General features: G+C 47.1%; 1 protein-coding gene across 1 annotated transcript in view; it reads right to left on the bottom strand.

Annotated features, from left to right (window-relative positions):
• The window catches only part of ANGPT1 (angiopoietin 1), a 152,875-nt gene that overhangs the window by 20,903 nt on the left and 111,385 nt on the right, over positions 1-20,587 (bottom strand). Inside the window, exons 6-7 of the mRNA XM_048508307.1 lie at positions 19,470-19,571; positions 3,304-3,470 (exon numbers count right to left, since the gene is read on the bottom strand). Coding sequence (XP_048364264.1) covers positions 3,304-3,470; positions 19,470-19,571 — 269 coding nt within the window. The remainder of the gene's footprint in view (positions 1-3,303; positions 3,471-19,469; positions 19,572-20,587) is intronic.

Below are 20,587 nucleotides of genomic sequence, written 5' to 3'. Positions count from 1 at the left end.
GCAGCATGAAAAATGACCTTCCGTATTTTCTCAGACACAATTCATCACTTTGTGGCATGTGAATCCTTACACTGAGAAATGCCGGAGCTGGAACTTGCCTTAGCATTAGGCATCCACCAACAAGACATTATTGCAAAGCAAGCAAAAGATTTCTTCCACATCTTGAAGCTTCTTTCCCTCTTTTTGTTATCTGCCTTTTTTTTCCACCCCTCATCCCGCCCCCCCCCCCATTTTATGGTTTCTCAATCTCATGCCCAGACCAGCTTGGAAGCCTCTTTCATTGCTGGTTACTATTATTCCCGACTCCAGTAGGGTGGCCATTCAAACGAATCCTCAACGCAGCCTCTGTTGTATGTAAACTTGTTAACAGTGCATTGAAAGCAAAGCCATTATCATAGTTAATGGTTTCATCAGCAAGAAAAATAATTTGCTTGGCAGCCTCAGTGCATATAAAGAGGATGCTTCTTGTGAGAGATACTCAGAACAAACATGAACTGAAACTAAAAATGCAAAAGAAAAGGGGGGCAATTGCATGAGGGAGATTTACAGCAGGGGAAGATTTCCACTTTTTGGACTTCTTGAGTAAAAACAAAAATCAACGATTGTGGCCCCCTCAAAGACATGGACACCTTTTATTGTGTGAGCTGTTTGGCTTTCAAGGTAAAGGTTCCGTCTCCTTTTCATTTCTATAGCGCAGCGCTGCAGTTACTCTGATTTGGCAAGAGGAGTAAAAATTGAAAGCTTTAATCCCAGAGGCTCTGGCAAGTTACCGTAGTAACACCTCAAAGATCAATGCTGGAGAAACAGTCGAAACGTGTACGCCTTTGGCTTGGGGTAGGAGCATTCACAGCTTGTAATTCTCAGCTTCAAGGTGGGCTGGATATTACAGTTTTCTCCACCTGGCATCAGAGCAGAATTTCTCTTCACCTCTATAACTTCAGCTGTTTTGCTGCAACTGCTGGAGGGGGAATAGGGTAGTGGCAGCAGAATTGAGTTTATTATTCAGAGTTGTGGACGAGGATCTGATCTCCAATCTGCCATGGAAGGTTGCTGGGTACCTCGGGCCAGTTACATATCCCCAGCCTAACCTACTTCACAGGCTTGCAAACCAAAATAGCCTCCCCACCGCCAAGAAGCATCATGCTGGCAGGGGATGATGGGAACTGTAGTCCATAACATCTGGAGGGCCACGAGTTTGACACCTGTGCTCTTTGGGACTGAACAGACTTACATGAACGGGTCATGTAAGTGCAAACTGGCCACTGCTAGTATAAACTGATGAATGACTGGGAGGAAGCCAACTAATGGTAGCTCCTCCCTCAGCCATGCCCCCAGACTGCCCTTCTGCACTGCCGGCAGCAGCATTGGCACTGGAACTCTGGTGCAGTGTCCCATGCCACATCCCAGTGCTGGGGGAGGCTGGCGGCAGGCACATGCCAACAGTTTTGCCTCTCTGCTAGGGTAAACGCCCAGAGGTGGGATCCAACCAGTTCTCACCACTTCTCTAGAAGTGGTTACTAATTTTTTCTGAGTGCTGAGAAGGGGTTACTAAAGCAACCTCCCTGCCAAATAGGGATTGGAGGTGCGTGTGTGTGGCGGCGCAACTGTTTAAATCCCACCACCATCGGAACCTGTTATTAAAATTTTTGGATCCCACCACTGTAAACGCCCCAGGGAGAGTATTTCTACTGGCAGAAGCACACACTGCTTCCACCGGCAGATTTCCACGCACGCACGCACGCACACACGCACAAACACACACACTGGCTGGGACTCATCAACTTCAACCAATACAAAATTAAGATTAGCTAAGAGATAAAAAAAGTTTCCCAGAAAATAGATCACTATGTTTTAAATTTTTAAAAAATTACTTAACCTTTAAATAACCTCAGTTCTATAAGTTACTTTCTGGTCCTGTATATAATGCAAGCATTATAACTTTTTTTAGTATTATTTCCCAACTGCAAGTAAGACAGACTTTGGATTGCTAAAGTGTTTCACTGTATTAAACAAAGCAGCAAGTTTTCCTACCTCTTATCCAAAGGGATTAGATTTTGGAGGTCCAGAACAGTAACACAGTAAACAGCTAAATCCCAAATATACACAGGGAGTTGGATCCAGATTAAATTGGCTATTTCCAACATTTTCCCCCTTCCCAATGCAGACCCCCCTCACACCGTTCGTTGGGAGGCCCTATAGCTCAAGAGCAGCATTTTGTAGAGATGCATTGGCTGCAGTGGGAGAAAGCAGGCAGGTAATTCCCATTCTGCTCATGAAAAACTTTAGTCTGGATCCAACCCAAGGAGTACAATTAAAATGCTGTGATGGTAGAGAATAACAGCACATGAAGATAGTAGAGAATAACAGCACAAATGATACTTCTAAGAAGTATCATTTGAATGTTATACATGTAACATAAGAATAGACACTCCACATTCTCATATGCACAGTATGGGTTGAATCCATAGACCTGACTTCCATGTATTAGCATTTCTTTTCCATGAAAGGGGTGATTTCCACAAATTACCCCTCACCAGACCCCTACGTCATACTCCCCATTGTTCCACAAGATCCCTTGTCTCCTAGAACATGTTTTCCAAAGAACACAAGCACTATAGCAAAAAGAAGTGGTAGAAGAGATCCCTGAATGATGTAATTCTTTGGCTCCAACCTGATATGCCTTCCATCTTCCAAGGTTGGTAAAATAAGTACTCCCAGCTGGAGGAGCCCTGTTTCCCCGAAAATAAGACATCCTCTGAAAATAAGACGCAGTAGAGGTTTTGCTGAAGTGCTAAATATAAAGCATCCCCCGAAAGTAAGACTTAGCAAAGTTTTTGTTTGGAAGCATGTCTGTCAACCAAAGCATGCAGTTATGGAGTGGAAAAATAAGACATCCCCTGAAAATAAGACGTAGAGCATCTTTGGGAGCAAAAATTAATATAAGACACTGTCTTATTTTCGGGGAAACAGGGTAAAGTATAGATGACTGAGGAAGGCAATTGCAAACCACCCCATAAACATACCCCGCCTAGTAAATGTTGTGATGTGGGTCAGAGAAGATTCAGTGCTTGCACAGGGGAGTACCTATACCTTTATCTAACCTGATATGTATACTTTATTTATGTATCAGCATGCATTTAGACAATTAAAAATGATAAACCTGCATAAGGCAACTACATATATGACTTTGTGTTCCATATGCTAAAATTATCTTAAGATTTTATATTTAAATTCTTAGTAAATTTACAGTTAAGATACATGCACACAGCGAACAGCAGTCAGTGGCAAAACATCCGGACTCACCTGTAATTCTGCTTTTCATTTCCTATGTAAAACCGATCATATTGAGAATAAGCCCGATTTCCTTCCCAATCCATTAGTTCAATTCTTAGCGAATAGTGCCTTTGACTGGTTATTGTAAAGATAAACTCATTTCCCAGCCAATATTCACCCGAGGGACTACCAAAGCCCTAGAAGAAAATGGGTGAAACGCAATTCAATTATCTTTTTGCACGCTTCTGTGATATTTACATTCTAGGAGCAGTCATCATTTTAGTAGAAAGCAGTCATCTTTCTTGTTATGATAAACTGGACTAACATCTGTAAAATATCTGAGGTCTTCAGTTGTGGTTTTGGAGTGCAAGTTTACAACCGCATTGAGTTGGATCCAACCAACTCTTCCAATGGTGAAAAACAGAAGAAAGTGTCCCCCGTTGACCACTGAACACATGAACAGATGAAGCTGCCTCACATTGAATCGGACTCTTTGTCCATCAAAGTCACCACGGTCTACTCAGACTGACAGCAGATCTCCAGGATCTCAGGCAGAAGGTCCTTCACAACATCTGCGACCAGATCTTTTAACCGGAGATTCAAGGGATTGAACTTGAGACCTTCCACATGCCAAGCAGATGTTTTACCACTGAGTCACAGCCCCTCCCCATTAGGCAGGCTATGCCACAGGTGTCAAACTCGCGGCCCTCCAGATGTTATGGACTACAGTTCCCATCATTTGCAAACTGGCATGATGCTGGCAGGGGATGATGGGAACTGTAGTCCATAACATCTGGAGGGGTGCGAGTTTGACACCTGTGGGCTACGCTAAATGAACAAAAGGCAAATGCAGCAAGGCTGTAGTAAGAAGGGGGAATAGGGGAGACAGTGAAAAAGCTGGCTGGATCCAACCCATTGAAAAGCTTCATCGTTGCCCCTGTTTTCTAGTTAACAAAGGTATGAGATTGATATAAAAGCTTCTTGTAGAACTATTACAAAAATGTGCATGTTTAATTATGAAAAGGCCAGATTTAATATGAATTCAGCTCAGGATTAGCCTGCATTTCGTTTAGAAATGCAACAAAGTGGGAAGAGGTCCCACTCTCAAGATGGAGGATTTTAGGAAGGTAAATTAGATGTTACTAAACAAGTATCGAAGAGTCGCATGGTGCAGAGTGGTAAGCGGCAGTACTGCAGTCCAAGCTCTGCTCATGCTGAGTTCTATTCGAATGAAAGTTGGTTTCAAAGTTGAACCAGCCTTTCATCCTTCTGAGGTTGAAAAAATGAGTGTCCAGACTGCTTGTGGGGAACATGTAGTCCACCGGAGGAGGCAATGGCAAACTATCCTGTAAACATAATCTCCCTAGTAAATATTGTGATGTAATATCACCCCATCAGCTTGCACAGAGGATTATCTTTACCTTTTTAAACAAATATTAGATACTGTGATAATTATTGAGACAATTCTTGTAAATTATAAGGGGCTTAGACCATATCAGCAGCAGAACTTCTGTGTTTTCTATTAGGTTCTTAACATTACTGACTGTTAAGGATTGGCCTAAGAACAAAATCTCATTTGGTAAACATGTGGATTTTTTATAATATAGGCACCACTTCAAACAGTTAACAACATACTATATTCATTTCTGTTGCCTAACAGAATCTGTGTTTTACATTATTGGAAGCTACAAAGTGATTTTGTAAAAAGAATTACAATTTCTGATGGCTTGTTAGCCCATCCAATTTAGAGATAAGAAATGTACTTAATAATTTATTGAATGTTTGTTCATATTTGTTGTTTGCCATGATTTCTACCTAGGAGGACCAGGGTTTTCTTTGCCCTTTTCTATTTTTATGCAAAACACATGTTACATTACATACACACATGCACACTCCAGGCAGCAGAGAAAAGAGGTATCCACATTTTGCTGCTATAACAAATTATATTCTATTGCTGTCCTGAAAATGAAAAACCTCTTGAAAACTAACAGTCCAGTGTATTGTCGAAAGCTTTCATGGCTGGAATGTTGTGGGTTTTCCAGGTTGTGCGTTTTCCTGGTTGTATGGCCATGTTCCAGTAGCACTTTCTCCTGATGTTTCACCTGCATTTGTGGCTGGCATCTTCAGAAGATGGACACCACAGATGCAGTTGAAATGTCAGGAGAAAATGCTACTGGAACACGGCCATACACAACCTGGAAAATCCACAACACACTAGTAACAGTGCAATCCTAAACAGAAGTAATGCTTCTAAGCTCATTGAAGTCAATGGGCTTTCAGGGGTTTGACTCTGTTTAGGACTGCAGTGAGTGAAACAATTAAAATTATTTTGGGAATGTGTAAATCCAACATGTGTAAAGATGGGTTTACAATACTTATCAAATGTATTCCAAAACAAGACTGCTCAATATTGGTTCTTGAAATTCCTAAGAATGCTTGCCATTTTTGTCAGTTCTTCAATGGGCGTTTTTAAATACTTGATTTCTTTTTCTTATATTCATTATTCATGCTACACAGCCAACTTTTGGTGATCCCATAGCATTTTCAAGGAAAGAGATGTTTAGAGGTGGTTTGCCATTGCCTACTTCTGTTTAGCTACCCTAGATTTCCATGGTGGTCTTCCCTTCAGGTACTAGCCAGGACTGACCCTGCTTAGCTTCTGAGATCTGATAAGGCTGGGATAGTCTAGAGCCATGGTGGCTAACCTTTGGCACTCCAGATGTTATGGACTACAATTCCCATCAGCCCCTGCAAATTGGCCATGCTGGTCTAGAGCATCCAGGTCAGAATGTTATCACAAATAGAAGTGTGCAAAATTGCTGCTGAATTTGTGACACTGCTCAAAAGGCAGGATTGTATCAGTTATATAAGCTAGCACTCCACTAGGGACACATGCATGCTGTTTACATTGGGGGAAGGGGTAAACAGACCTAAAGTACTGGTAAGCAAAACAGCTTGTCCAGTATAAACCAGTTCTGACAGGTCATATCCAAGCTCCTGGTGACATACATAATCTGCCATGAGAGTCTGAGATTTAAGATTTGATGTGTGCTTTGACAGAAACAGTCAATCCCCTTTTTCATGTATAATCCTGGATTTCAACATGTTTAGAGAGGAATAAATGTATAGGACTGTACTGTCACATTATTTAAGATGGAAGCCATTATGATATCCTTTAATAGATCCACTTAATGGCCTGAGATATCTTCATGAAGTGCCATTGTTACAAATAAGCATGTCATGACTGGAATATCCAATATTAGGTACAATGTAATTTTTGAGGGCACAGTGGTAAAGCATGCGGGGCTTGACCATGAACTGGTCTGATCCTAAGGGGGCAGAAAGCAGGATTGAGTTCTGATACACAGGAACAAAGAGGTGTGTCTCTAGAAAGCTCTGCTGAATGTCTGTGGGTTGCTGGCCTCAAGGATATAACATTGTGCTGCACATGATTCTTACTAAAGTAATGAAGATGCCATTAGATTTCTTCTGACCAGTCCACTAGGGTTAAGATTATGCTAGGTTTAAGATTATGCTTTATTTATTTCATTTTTATCCTGCTTTTCCTCAGTAGGGAACCCAAGTAGCTTACCACATCTTTTTCCTCTCCCCCATTACTGAAACTCTACTAGGTAGGTTAAGCCTATGATCACCCAGCAAGCTTCCAGGCAGAGCAGAAATTCAAACTTGGGCCTCCCAGATCTTAGCCTGACACTCTAATCATCACAACTGCACTGCTTTAGCTATAGTCACACAAACCCCTATTTTCCCTACAGTGAACTGGCATGATTATATGAATCCAGTACTTTCCTAAAACAATAGTTAGTTGTTAAATGTTCCTTAAGCAAAGGTCTTGTCCAAACGAGAAAAAATTTACAAGAATTGGAGATAAAATCCCAAGTGACATTTTGTGCTTCAATTAAGTTATCAAGAATCATCTAGAACTAATCTAGCTTCCATTTGAATCACACTGTAATTAGTCAGGTTAAAATAACAAAAAAAAAAAAAAAAGGTCCAAGGGCGCAAAGAATCACCCGTGCGTTTTAGAAGATCCTGCAGAGCTGACATTAACAAGGAAGAAAAACACCCTGCCTGGTGCAAACGAGTTTTATTAGCTTTGGCCAATTTTGCAGGGTATCATATTTGAATCATATTCTCCCAACATCGTTAAGCAATTATCTCCCTCTATTTATTGTGTCTGATAAAACTCACAGGAAGCTTTGAGTTTTTATTGTACAAAAGAAAAATGAAACCAGACAAAGTCAGTACATTCAGTGGGGTTCATCTCCTCTCAGACAGCTCGCTGAAGAAAACAGTAAACCTGACAGTCTCCTTGCCTCTCTGGCAACCCTATTCATAAAGTCAAGTCAGGAGGATATGCTGCATGTCTGGGAAGATAACTTTCATTACACGTTAGTAGATTTTGCTAGATCCAACATGCTACATTTATTCACTCTTACACCGGGTCACTATTTTTCAGTACTAATAGTAGGGTTGTGCCTCGGTATATAATACTGTGTGTTATTAGGTCAGAATTTTCCTATTAAGAAATATATATTTGGGTCAGATTTCTTGGCATCTACGAAGTTCAAAGTTGGCATATACATTAACTGATGAAGAGTGCAATCCAGAGCAGCTGCACCTGTTGAAGTCTACGGAAGTTAACTGTTTAGGCGGAGGGAAGGCAACCTGGTATAGCCCAATCTTATCAGAGAAGCTAAGCAAAAGGAAGCATCCCTTCAGTGGCATCTTCAACTACTGTAAATTTTACCCCAAATGCTTGGAAGACATGGGCAAGCATGTGTTTCATACGGAAAACAGTGGAAATGAAAACGGAATATTAAAAAAAAAACAAAAGGCACGATGACAATAAAGCTAAAGAATATTTTTAAAAGCCCTGTAAGCAAATACATTTTGCTGCTTACATCACTAATTAGCATAGCCAAGTGGCCAAGCAGACCCATATGTTTCAAAATTTACCTAACACAATGGGCTTTTCTGCACGCTTGAATTACTCCTGATTTTTTTTTGGCAGTCAATCCACAAGCATTAGAATGGTTTGAGCACAATTTTTCCTCATGTCTGCCCTCCCTGTTCATTTTCACAGTTGTGGAGTCAGGTTATTTTCTTCTGCATATTTTAAATGAGGAGAATTTTAAAAGAAAGCAGCTGTCATCATTGGTGGCATCACAGCAACCCCCCTTTTTATTCCCAGCATTCATTAAAAAAGGTAAGTCTCTAGCTTCTTCGCTTGCAGAGATATAAGGAAAAAGGCATGTCACCACAGGGGAATGGGATAGAGACTTCCTTTTTTAAAAAAAATGAAAATTGGAAATTCAGAGAACTTGCTTAAATTATCATTACAACACTATACTGATGTATCAATACTGTAATTTTAAAAAATGAAACTACTTGTTTTCAGGACAGGGGGAAGAAAGGGAGTTGTTTGATGATGATAACAATCCCGTCATCAAAAAGTGGGCTGGGGGGGGAGTCGACTGGACAGAGAAAACTGACAGAAACATTATACATGAGGAAAATGCTGACACAAAAACAGCTTCCAGATTGGTGTAAAAGTGGTCTCAAAATAAATGGAGAAAACACAGGAAGGATCAATTCCCTGAAAAGCTGAAAACTAAAGGCACAAAAATGTGTGTGGAAATTATAGGACAAACCAAAGCAGCACAGGTCAACCCTGATGAAAAAAACCATGTGGAAAAGTATGCAAACTGTAGCAGTGAAGTAATAGTATTAATGCTTTCTCAAGCATCCAGCTCTTTTTGGTATAGCTGAACTCTCCTTAAGCTTTCTGACTTGGGAAGCCTACCACATGGATGTTATTTTAAAGATATTAATGGAGTCCAGTTGAAATACTGAAGGCCATGCAATCAAATGGATATATAACCAAATGTCAACACAATTCCTGAAACAGATGTTATCCAGTAACATTTACAGTGCTATGAAAGGCCCGGTAACACAATTACTATACCTCAGGCAATGAATATTCAGTTTCTGTATATTCTATTATTTAGTTCAGTGGCAATACAATAAAATAAAAATTTGTAATCAGTTAATTCAGTATCAGTGTTTGTAGCTGCTTGTGGATGGTTCCATAGAAGGGAGATATATCTCTTCTGCCTCTACCCAACCTCCCTCTTCTGCTCAGAGGGAACTTCATGACTGAAATAATACTTAAGCAGAACTAACAAGCAAAGGCTGTTCCCTTTTCTGAGTCCACAATCTTGAATACCTGTCAGAATGCAGGCATAATTTCTATTCCCTTATGCTCTAATCGCCCTTTCATAGTGTAGTAACCAGGATTATGGAACTGGCTAATATGCCTTAAAATGCTGACACTAAATCATCCAAATCAGGACACATTTTTTCAATAACAAGCCTTATGATTAGAAGTCCATATGCTCGCTGCATGAGCTTTTTGTTGCTAACAGTGCTGACGCATAGCCTGTTAGCTATTTAAAAATATACATTTTAATGGTAATACAAAAGAAGCCCCCAAAAACAGTTTAATCGTTCTCGTTTGTAATAATAGGACATAGTTGCAGGCTTAGTGCTATCCACTGATCAATTCTGATCAAGTCAATGAGAATATTGGTATTTAACAGACTAAACTTTAACAATCTGAGCCTTGCGGGGGTGGAAGTGGGACAGGTAGCTCAGTGGGTACAGTTCCATAGAATCCACCCCCCCAAGCAGCCATTTTCTCCAGGGAAATAGGGCTTACATGGCCAGAATCAACTGGGTATTGTGTTTGCTCCTAATATTTTGCCCACATCTATGGCTGGCATCTTCAGAGGCAAGTCACATTGAGCCCTTCCGGACACACGAGTCGACTCAGGTTTGACTCGTGTCGGCGGAGTCTTACCTTGACTCGAGTCCTCCCGTTCCTCCGCACAGCAGCCGACTCGTGTCTCCGGAGCCGAGCTCAGAGGGCGGGACCACCTCCCTGTGCTGCGTTCCGATTGGTTGCTGTGTCCCCCGTTCTGCGCATGCCCAAAGCTTTTCGCGCCGCCACGAGTCTCCCCTTCTGCGCATGGGCGAAATACTTAGTTGTGATTGGCTACATGGCAGAGTCGAGTGACGGAGATTCCGCACTCCGTCGGCTTCGGCTCGAGTGCAACCCGAGTCCGCCAGTCGACTCAACTCCCCAGTAGAGTCGAGAAATTCAATGGCGAGAGGGAGGTGAGTCGAGTCAGACACGAGTCCGACGCTACGTCTGTGCGGAGGACTCGGGTCGGACTCTAGTCGATCTCAGGTCGAGCACGACAATGCGGAAGCACCCTGTGAGAACAGCCATAGATGTGAGTGAAATATTAGGAGCAAAAACTTCCAGACATGACCACACAGCCCAGAAAATCCACAGCAGCCTGTTCTGAGATTCATATACCTGTCTCGAAAATTGAAGATACTGTATCTATTTGGTAGGTATAGTTTGCTTTTCAGCTCAGTCTGAAACTGAACTGAAACTGAGCCACACTGAGCAGATGCTAGGGTAGAGTTGCCAATTAAGCAGTGTGAAGCGTTGGGGTGGGAGCATATCTTCCTGTGCACTGCTGCAACACATCAAGGGAAACCTGGAAGTTATGTAGGGTAGCTCTTTGAATCACTGGAATCACTCTATGGTAATTACTGGAACACCGGAATAAAATACTGGAACACTGGTAAAACCAGTGATTCCTAGAGCTACCAAATGTCTCTTTTGAGCTTTTCCTGTAAGTGAAACAGTGGTGCAAATGATGCTGGTGGGCTGCTAGCAGTAAGCCTCCAGACCTATGTCTGTCAGTAATTTTTCATACTGCCCTAGTTGTATGATATAATTGCGGAGGAATTACTTAAACAGCTTAAAATTATTTTTTGCTAAAAATCTCAGGGTCACATTCCAGGGTCAAATAGGCCTCATTTCACCTGTGGGACACATGTATTTCCCTGTTCGTTGCTGGGTGAATGCATACATATACCACTCATTGTGAATCAAGTGATATGTTCTGGATTTTACGATGCAATACATATGTTTATGTTTAAGATACAGAACATTCACATTTGCGATGTTCCACGTTAACATGGCTAAGGGATGCCAGGCTGCTGGCTGACATTTCTGAGAACTTCAGGGGAGGAGTGATGTCAGAAACATGACATCACATCTGCTCAAAAATTCAGATGTGACAAAAAACACATCAGTTGATGCTCTGTCCATTTCAGAAAACTCCATGCTATGTGTGGTTCAGGAGGGAAAGGAAAGAGAATAGGCCCACCAGTGGAAGCCCTTCCCTTATAAGCAAGCAAATAGTAACTCTAACATGGCTACATCTTTGGAAAGAATTCATGCTTCTTGTTGCCTGCACACAGGATTTAATAGCTACATCCTTTCCACTGGAATCGGTCCTAAATGCGCTGCCACCCAATTTCATTCAGCTCTAGTATTTTGAGAACATTTTCTGCATGGCCATGCATTAAATACATTGATATGGTCCTACAGAGACTAGTATTGAACACATTTATTTATGGAAAATATTCTGAGCAAGCCTCATTGAAATGCAACAAGGCTGCCCTATAAGAGAGCGTTTTAGATTGTTCCCCCAGAGCCCCAGCCTCCAGTGCCTGAGCAAGTAAGGGCTAAACATCTGCAATTGCTCTGTTGTGCTAGTTAACATCACAGCAATATTTTCCATTTTCTAGGTACTTTCAATGGTTTGTAAAGGCTACCCTTGTACTATAAGCAAGCATGAGAACTTGAAATAATCTCCTAATGATCATACTGATATAATCTAGGGTAGCCATATTTAAACTAACATCTGTAAAACTAAAGTGATTCTTCAGCATGTGTCACTAAATTACATGGAATATGTTTGTCGCAATCAGAACCATACCTCTCATGCTCAGCCAAATTCCTTATGGTAAGTTTGTTTTCTATTTTGTAAGACAAACAAATACACTTAAAAGCTGTTTTCCACCAAAATAATTGGCAGACAGAGCAGAACGGAAACAGTCATGTATATGTTACACGATCTCAAAAGGCCTTAGTACAAGTTTTTCTTTTTTAGAAATGCGGTATACAACTAATATGAAAAAATGAGAATGGTGAATAAGACCGATTTTTCCTTGATTTAATACGGTTTCTGATTTTAGTTTTAGCTTCTAATAAAACAGAATGATTCCAGTCTTACATTATTACAACATGTCTCAATACTCAACAAATAAAGCCCAATTCTGAAACTTAAGTCCATTTTAAAACAGAATTACAGCTTTCTAAGACTACTATAGTCAAATGATTTACAACACTATAAATCATGTTTTTTATCAATTTGTGTAATCAATTAGTTGTTCTTTAACATCCAATGCTGAAGCTGATTACCGTTGTGATTTTAGGAGTAATCTAGGAGTAATCATTTTTAAAAATCTGTTAATTTTCTAATATGCAACCTTTTGATTTCTAGATGATTTTAAAGGATACAGTCTGACTTCTGCCCAGTACATTTTAAATCTGCGAGCAATTCCATCTTGCATTATAAATTCATAAAACAAGAGTGACATTTCCAACAATTAAAGCAAACTTCAACAAATAAGATGCACCTGAATAACCAGGGGCAGCCATTGCTGCTGGGGTGAGCAACACAGCAAAATAGGGCTTGCATGGCCTGGCGGCATGCTGCAAAACCGGGTGCAATGATTGGCTCCCAGCTGTAAAGGCGGGAGGAGCCAGGGTATATTAAGACGCCTCTCCCAGTCCGCGCCCTTCCCGGTGGCGAGACCCAGCAAGAAGCGTGGTGGTGTTGTGCAGGTGTCTAAGCGTAAGGCCTCGGAAGGGAGACACGGCCTTCTAGCCTTCGCCTTTTCTTCCTTCCCTTTCTAGTTCTTTTACTCCCACCTTTTCAGTCTCCCTCTCTTTCTACTTTCTCTGTTTTCCTCTTCTGGTTGTGGCCGGTCTCCACGACTTCTGCTATGGGGGGGCCGGTTGCGGGCCAAGAGGCAAGTGAGCGACCCGCTGGGGGGGTCGCTGCTCTCCGGGCAGAGCTCGAGCTCCTCCCTCAAGCAGGGTCCGGGCTCAGACCGGCCCGAGGGACATCGTGCTGGCCGAAGGCCCGTGGAATCGCAATGGATCGGAGCAGCTGCGCAGGCGGCTGCGGCCTTGGGCTTGTCCCCCATTGGCAGGGGCAGGCCGGCGGGTCCTCCGGAGCAGTCCTCCCCGGCTGGGGAGGCTCTCCCCGCTGCCTCCGAACGGGCCGGACCGGGCTCCCCGCGGCCCGGTCTCACCGGTGATTTGGGCCCCAATCCTGCATTGGTCCGGAACCTGGCGGACACTTTGCTGCACCTTTCCCAGGCCCTCGGCGGAGCGGCCGGCGAAACTGGGATCGCCTTAGGCGTGGGCGAGTCGGAGCCCCCCGCGTCAGCGGCTGCCGGCGCGGCGCGAGCGGGCATCGCAGGTGGAGGAGATTCAACTTTCGCCACCGGTCAGCGCGTCCACATCGGTGGATGCATCCGTCGGCCCCTCTGAGCGTGAGGGCAGGAGGAGGAAGCGGTCATCGAGGCGTTCCCGGTCTTCCAGGCGGTCTCCCAGCTCTTCATCGTCGGGTGAGTCTACCGAGGATGACGACGCGCAGGCTAGCGGGGAATTCTGGTTCCAGGGGGAGAAGGTGCCCGCTCTCCCACTTTGGATCGCAAAGCGCAGGCGCTTGGGGGGTGGGGAGGCGCCATCTCCCGGCCTGGCCCAAGACGACCGCGGCAACCCGCCTGGTTCCCATCTCCCCAGGAAGCTCCGGGAGCGGGCGTTAGATGGGTACTACGTTGATATCTTTAAGTTCCTACGGCGGGAAGGGGAACATGGCTTGTCGGGCGGGAAGGCTGACAAAAAGCGCAGGGACCCGGCGGCAGCCGAGCGCAATTTCAACAACTGGCTGCAGGGTTTCACGGAATTTCTGGCCCTCATCGGGGCTGCTTACCCCCTCCGGGCCTGGCACTTGGCGGCCCACATGGCCAACGTGCTGCGGGCCCGGGCTCTGGCCGACGAGCACGCGGCTATAGCCTACGATGAGGCCATTCGCAAGAATGCCTCCCACAAAAGCCGTTTCCACTGGGATCTAATTCACGACCAGACTTGGATGGTCGTGGTTCAGCCTGCCATAAAAGGGGCCGCGGAGCCATCTGTCCCAGACAAACCCAGCAGAGCTTACCCGGGGCGGGCGGAGGCAAAAGGGCTTTGTTGGGAATTCAACAGAGGCGCTTGCCAGCGGCCCAAGTGCAAATTTGAGCACATCTGCTCCAACTGCTCTGGCAGCCACAGCCGGATGGGCTGCCCCAAGCCGGCTGGACGGTCTCCCTTTCGAAAGGCCCGGTCCCCCGGCGCCGGGCCCTCCCAAAAAGAAGCCGGTGGCCAGGGCAGCGCTCCCGCCCCCTCCAAACACTGAACTTCACGCCCAGCTGCAGTCCTTGGCTCCCACACCCGTCCAGTTGAAGGTGCTGCTGGAGTGGCTACAGCTTTATCCTGACAGGCGTGCTGCGTGCATGCTGGGCGATGGCTTCTCCTCAGGTTTCAGGATTCCCTATCGAGGCCCCCGGAGGGCCTATCAGGCAAACAATTTGAAGTCAGTTCGTGATCTCCCTGGCGTGGTGGCTGACAAACTTGACAAAGAAATCAGGGCCGGTCGCATTGCTGGCCCTTACAGCCACCCGCCTCTCCCCAGCCTCAGGGTCTCCCCCATTGGCGTGGTGCCTAAGAAGACCCCGGGGGAGTTTCGTTTAATTCAACACCTCTCCCACCCCCGGGGCGATTCAGTAAACCATTTCATAGACCCCGAGGTCTGCTCGGTCCGGTATGCCACCCTGGACGAGGCCATCGTTTCCATCAGGCAGGCAGGCCCAGGTGCTTACCTAGCAAAATGTGACATCCAGTCCGCCTTCCGGCTTCTGCCCATTTCCCCCCTCGATTTCGAGCTGCTGGGCATCCATTTTCAAGGCAACTGGTACGTAGACAAGGCCATGCCCATGGGCTGTTCCTTTGCCTGTGCTGCTTTCGAGACCTTCAGCACCTTCCTCGAATGGGCTTTCAGGCAGAGGGTGCCCTCCGGGCTGGTGACCCATTATTTAGATGATTTCCTGTTCATTGGCAGGCAGGGCACCAGGGAGTGCGAATTCGCCTTGCAGGCTTTCCAGGCCCTGGCCGCTGAGCTGGGGGTCCCCTTGGCTCCCGGCAAGACGGAGGGGCCTTCCACGGCCCTCAGTTATCTGGGCATCCACTTGGACACGGTCCTGGGCACGTCATCCCTTCCTGCAGACAAGATCTTGGCCCTTACCACCCTGCTCCAGTCCGTGCTCCTCCTACGGAAATGCAGGGTACGCCAGGTGCAGTCCTTACTGGGGCACCTTAATTTCGCCTGCAGGGTGGTGGCGCCAGGCAGGGCGTTCTGCTCTCGGCTGGCGAGGTCCTTGTCTGGTTGCAAGTCTCCCAATCACCACATCAGGGTTTCTCGGGGCCTGAAAGAAGACCTGCAGGTCTGGTTGTCCTTCATCCAAGGCTTCAATGGCATTTCCCTGTGGCAGACACCTCTGGAACCCGGCCTGGAGCTGCAGGTGCACTCTGACGCCTCCGGGGCTTTTGGCTTTGGTGTGTACTACCAGGGTCAGTGGGCACAGGGTCTCTGGCCTTCGGCCTGGCACTCACAGGGCATCACCAGGGATCTCACCTTTCTGGAGCTGTTTCCCATTTTGGTGGCGGTACACATCTGGCACGACCTCTGGCAAAATAGAAGGGTACTTTTCTGGTGCGACAACCAGGCTGTGGTGCGCGTGGTGAACAGGCAGTCGAGCAAGTCGGCACGGGTTATGTGTCTGGTTCGCAACTTGGTTCTCACATGCCTCAATTATAACATTTCTTTCAAAGCTGCTTTTGTTCCAGGTTTGCAAAATGAGATTGCTGATGCCTTGTCTCGCCAGCAGGTGGATCGTTTTCGACGCCTGGCCCCCGGGGCGGAGCCGTTCCCAGCGACAGTGCCGGCGTCCCTCTGGAACCTTGGCAGCGAGACGTCATCACAGGTGTTTTGAACTCGTTGGCACCGGCCACGCGCAGGCAGTACGACCGAGCCGTGCGCGACTTCCGGAGCTACGCAGCGTCCAAGGGGCGCCCTGTCTGTGGCGGGGTGGACACAGGCCTCCTGCTTGAGTATCTGGTACAACTCCATGGGCGGGGGATGCACCCACGCTCCATGGGGGTGCATCTGGCGGGCATCGCCTTTTATTGCAGGATCTCGGGCTTCCCCGACGTCACCAAGTCGTTCGTGGTTCGCCGGCTGGTGGTGGGATGGCGGCGGGTGGGCCCCAGACAGAGGGACCTTAGATGCCCAGTCACCAGGGAGGTGTTAAGGGCAGTCACCAGGGAGCTGCGGCAGGTGTGCGCGTCTCGTTATGAGCGCTTGCTTTTCTCAGCCGCTTTCCACCTGGCCCACCACGGGGCCTTCAGGCCTGGGGAGCTAGTTGCCCCGACCAGGGACCGACAGTCCAGCGCCGCGCTCCAGAGGGAGCACCTCGTCTTGTCCGGGGACATGGTATACGCGTGGCTGGCCCATTCTAAGACTGACCAGGAAGGCCATGGCGCCTGGGTCACCATGCCAGTCTTGCCGGGCGACACCACCTGCCCCCTCGCATCCCTCATCGCCTGGCTCCGGCATAGGCCGCGGGTGGGCGGCATGCTCCTGGTGCATGAGGACGGTTCCCCCTTCACCAGGCTCCAGATGCTGGCGGTGTTCCGAGCGTGCCTGGCCCGGGCTGGGCTGCCAGCCGCAGAGTTCGGCCTGCATTCCTTCAGAATAGGGGCCGCCACGTCCGCAGCTCAGGAGGGCAGGGCCCAGGAGGACATCCGCTCCCTGGGCAGGTGGAGGTCGGGGGCTTTTCGGGCGTACATTCGCCCACATCTGACTTGTTGATTCCCTTCACAGTGCCTCCAGGGTCGCCGCAGACTGTCTATCGACAGGTGTGGGTCGTGGGGCACGGCCTCTTCAACAGAGCCGGGGACTACGCTCGAACTTCTGACTGGGGCTGGCATCTCGGACTCGGGGCGCACGTAAGAATTTCCTGGATGGGGTAGGGGCACATGCTTTGGCAGGAGCTGGAGCCCAAGCTCATCGAGTACATTTTTCAGCTGGCCACACCGGACCTACTGGTTATCCACCTGGGGGAGGAGGATCTCCCTGCCAGGTCGGGCCTTGATCTACGTTGTGCGGTGGCCACCACGCTCAGGAGCTTTGCCAGGCATCGGTCTGGCATGACCTTGGTCTGGTCCGAGATGCTGCAGCGTGGACAGGGCCTGCAGAAAAGTCAACAAGGCGGCCGCCAAGGTGGTGCTCTCCCTCGGGGGAGCGGTGGCAGGCCACTCTGAGATCACCCGGGACGCAGAAGACCTTTTCCAGCCGGATGGCGTCCGCCTGTCCCAGCGGGGCATGGACTTATGGCTCCGGTCGGTTCGACACACTCTCCTCCGCTGGTTACAGTAGAGACAGGCTCAGGCTTGAGGAGCTTGGGCGGTGAGCTGCAAGGGAGGGCAGCTCGTGGCGGGTTTGCAACGGTGTCGCACATCTGGGGAGAGAACGAGCCTTCCGGCTGGGGCTCCCAGGCTTGTGCCCTGTTAAGGGCTGGGGGGTGGGGCGGGCAGGCTGGCAGGCTGGCAGGCCGGGCCGCTGCCCGACACCCTAGGGAGTGGGGTTGGGTCGGGCCCATAGGCGGCCGTTGGCTCAACCAGTGCCCGACACCCCAGCAAGCACGGGAGGAGGACGGGCTGTGGGGCGGCCTTGAAGCTTAGCCGGTGCCCGTCTCCTCAGCATGGGCAGGAAGGGTGGAAGCAAGCAGGAGTGTTATCTCTGGGGCTTCCCTTCCCGCCAGTCCCATGTTATTGGGATGTGATGTGCGACCTGTTTGCCGCCCAGCTCTCATGTATATAGTTATGCTGTTATGTTATGAATGTTTAATAAACGGGCTGCGGCCCATTCCTTTCCAGCCTGTCGTTGTGGTGTGATTATTGAGCAAAGTAAGTCTCACCATCTGCAGCAAATAAGATGCACCTGAATAACCAGGGGCAGCCATTGCTGCTGGGGTGAGCAACGCAGCAAAATAGGGCTTGCATGGCCTGGCGGCATGCTGCAAAACCGGGTGCAATGATTGGCTCCCAGCCGTAAAGGCGGGAGGAGCCAGGGTATATTAAGACGCCTCTCCCAGTCCGCGCCCTTCCCGGCGGCGAGACCCAGCAAGGCGTGGCCCACCCACCCTCCCTATAGTTTAAGGGTTGGCGGGGTTTTTTATGGGTCCTTACTGTCGCAGTCCTGGCGGGTTTGCAACGGTGTCGCACATCTGGGGAGAGAACGAGCCTTCCGGCTGGGGCTCCCAGGCTTGTGCCCTGTTAAGGGCCGGGGGGTGGGGCGGGCAGGCTGGCAGGCCGGCAGGCCGGGCCGCTGCCCGACACCCTAGGGAGTGGGGTTGGGTCGGGCCCATAGGCGGCCGTTGGCTCAGCCGGTGCCCGACACCCCAGCAAGCACGGGAGGAGGACGGGCTGTGGGGCGGCCTTGGGGCTTAGCCGGTGCCCGTCTCCTCAGCATGGGCGGGAAGGGTGGAAGCAAGCAGGAGTGTTATCTCTGGGGCTTCCCTTCCCGCCAGTCCCATGTTATTGGGATGTGATGTGCGACCCGTTTGCCGCCCAGCTCTCATGTATATAGTTATGCTGTTATGTTTTGAATGTTTAATAAACGGGCTGCGGCCCATTCCTTTCCAGCCTGTCGTTGTGGTGTGATTATTGAGCAAAGTAAGTCTCACCATCTGCAGCAACTTTATTTAACCATGTTGGCATCCACCTCTTTAATTTCTAGATTGGCATAATCTAGCGTTCTGGGATTCTTTCTTTAATTCCTGCTTAAGATAATTTCTAAAACTAATTCAATAAACAGAACAGTTCAGTTCATTTGCATCTTTCCTCCCTCCAAGATAACAATGTACATGTGTGTGGGGGAAAAACTGTAAAAAAAGAATCTTGATGTGCTCATATCTATAATTGGGCCCAGATTCTTTGTGTGTGGTGGTGTGGAAAGGCATCTTCATGTTTAATGGCCAGGTTCCCAGCCCATGCTATTGCTTCAAAATAAAAATGATAACAGTGAAACAATATATCTAGGGATGTGATGGCTGCATCTATTTCCCCATCTTACCATTTTGTATTCTTTCCAGGTTTTTTGGAAGTCTAGACTCCCATCTTCTCGGTGTTGTATAACTGTCCAGCCACCCCCTGCAATTTCCATATTGCAGAAGACCTAGAATGGGAAATATAAATATGTAAGAATCACCCTGGTGACTTGGACCGTAGTTAGATCAGTTTTACAACAGTGAATCAGATAAGTTCGTCAATAAGACAAAAGGCTTATTTGTAACCCTTGATTTGGTATTGCTTGTGGATGTTCAGGAAAAATGCTTTTCACCAGCTTCAGCTATGACTACACATGTCCTGATGACTTTGTATCCTTAAGTTCTGCAGTATACTGAGGCTGCACTTAGAGATGTCTCCGAAAATTCAACTGGACCATAGTGCAGCATCCTTTTTGTTGCCTTGGACAACACACACAAGAAGCACTTTACATCATCTCTGCAAGAACTTCATTGACTTCTAGTCTTTTCTGAGGTTGAATTCATGCTTCTTTTTCACATTTTAAACCTGTACCTATTTCAGAAGCACAGTATTTGAAAAAAAAAACCCAATACTTGTACATTTTTCATCTCTTCTGATACTATCTCCTGCTAGTTATATTGGATTTTGTTATAGTTGTCTATTATTGCTGGTATTATTTAACTGAGCATAGTTTTTAATATAGTATTCTGTTTTTGGAGCTCAGGTGCCCCCAGGTCAGTGGCAGATAACAAGAGAAAGCCACCTGGCTTCCTGCCCCATGAGATAACAGTTGTAATACAGTTCTCGTGGGACAGAGGTACTAAGGGTATCCTAGTTGTCTACAAAGCATGTGAAGCCATAAAGTAAAAATCAAGGAAAGAATGCACAGATGGCAGTGAATACATATAGCAGACTGGTTACATATATCTTTCTAGCAGCAGTAATTTGTTATTTTTAAGCAGTCACGCTGTTCTGGGAATGTATCTCAATCACTTAGGTAGCATCCTCCTGACACTTTTCCACCAGTCGTTGCTTTCCTCTCAGCTGGGCAATGATCAAATAGTAAAATTCAGCTGCATTTATATGGTTCTGGGAATCATATGTATGCTTCAGCCAGAAGCATAGGTTAGTACTATGGAAATAGCTCTGGCACTGCTGCATTAG

The sequence above is a fragment of the Sphaerodactylus townsendi genome, linkage group LG09 (assembly GCF_021028975.2).
Source record: "Sphaerodactylus townsendi isolate TG3544 linkage group LG09, MPM_Stown_v2.3, whole genome shotgun sequence".
Classification (NCBI taxonomy): domain Eukaryota; kingdom Metazoa; phylum Chordata; class Lepidosauria; order Squamata; family Sphaerodactylidae; genus Sphaerodactylus; species Sphaerodactylus townsendi.
This window is presented reverse-complemented; position numbering and strand designations above follow the sequence as displayed.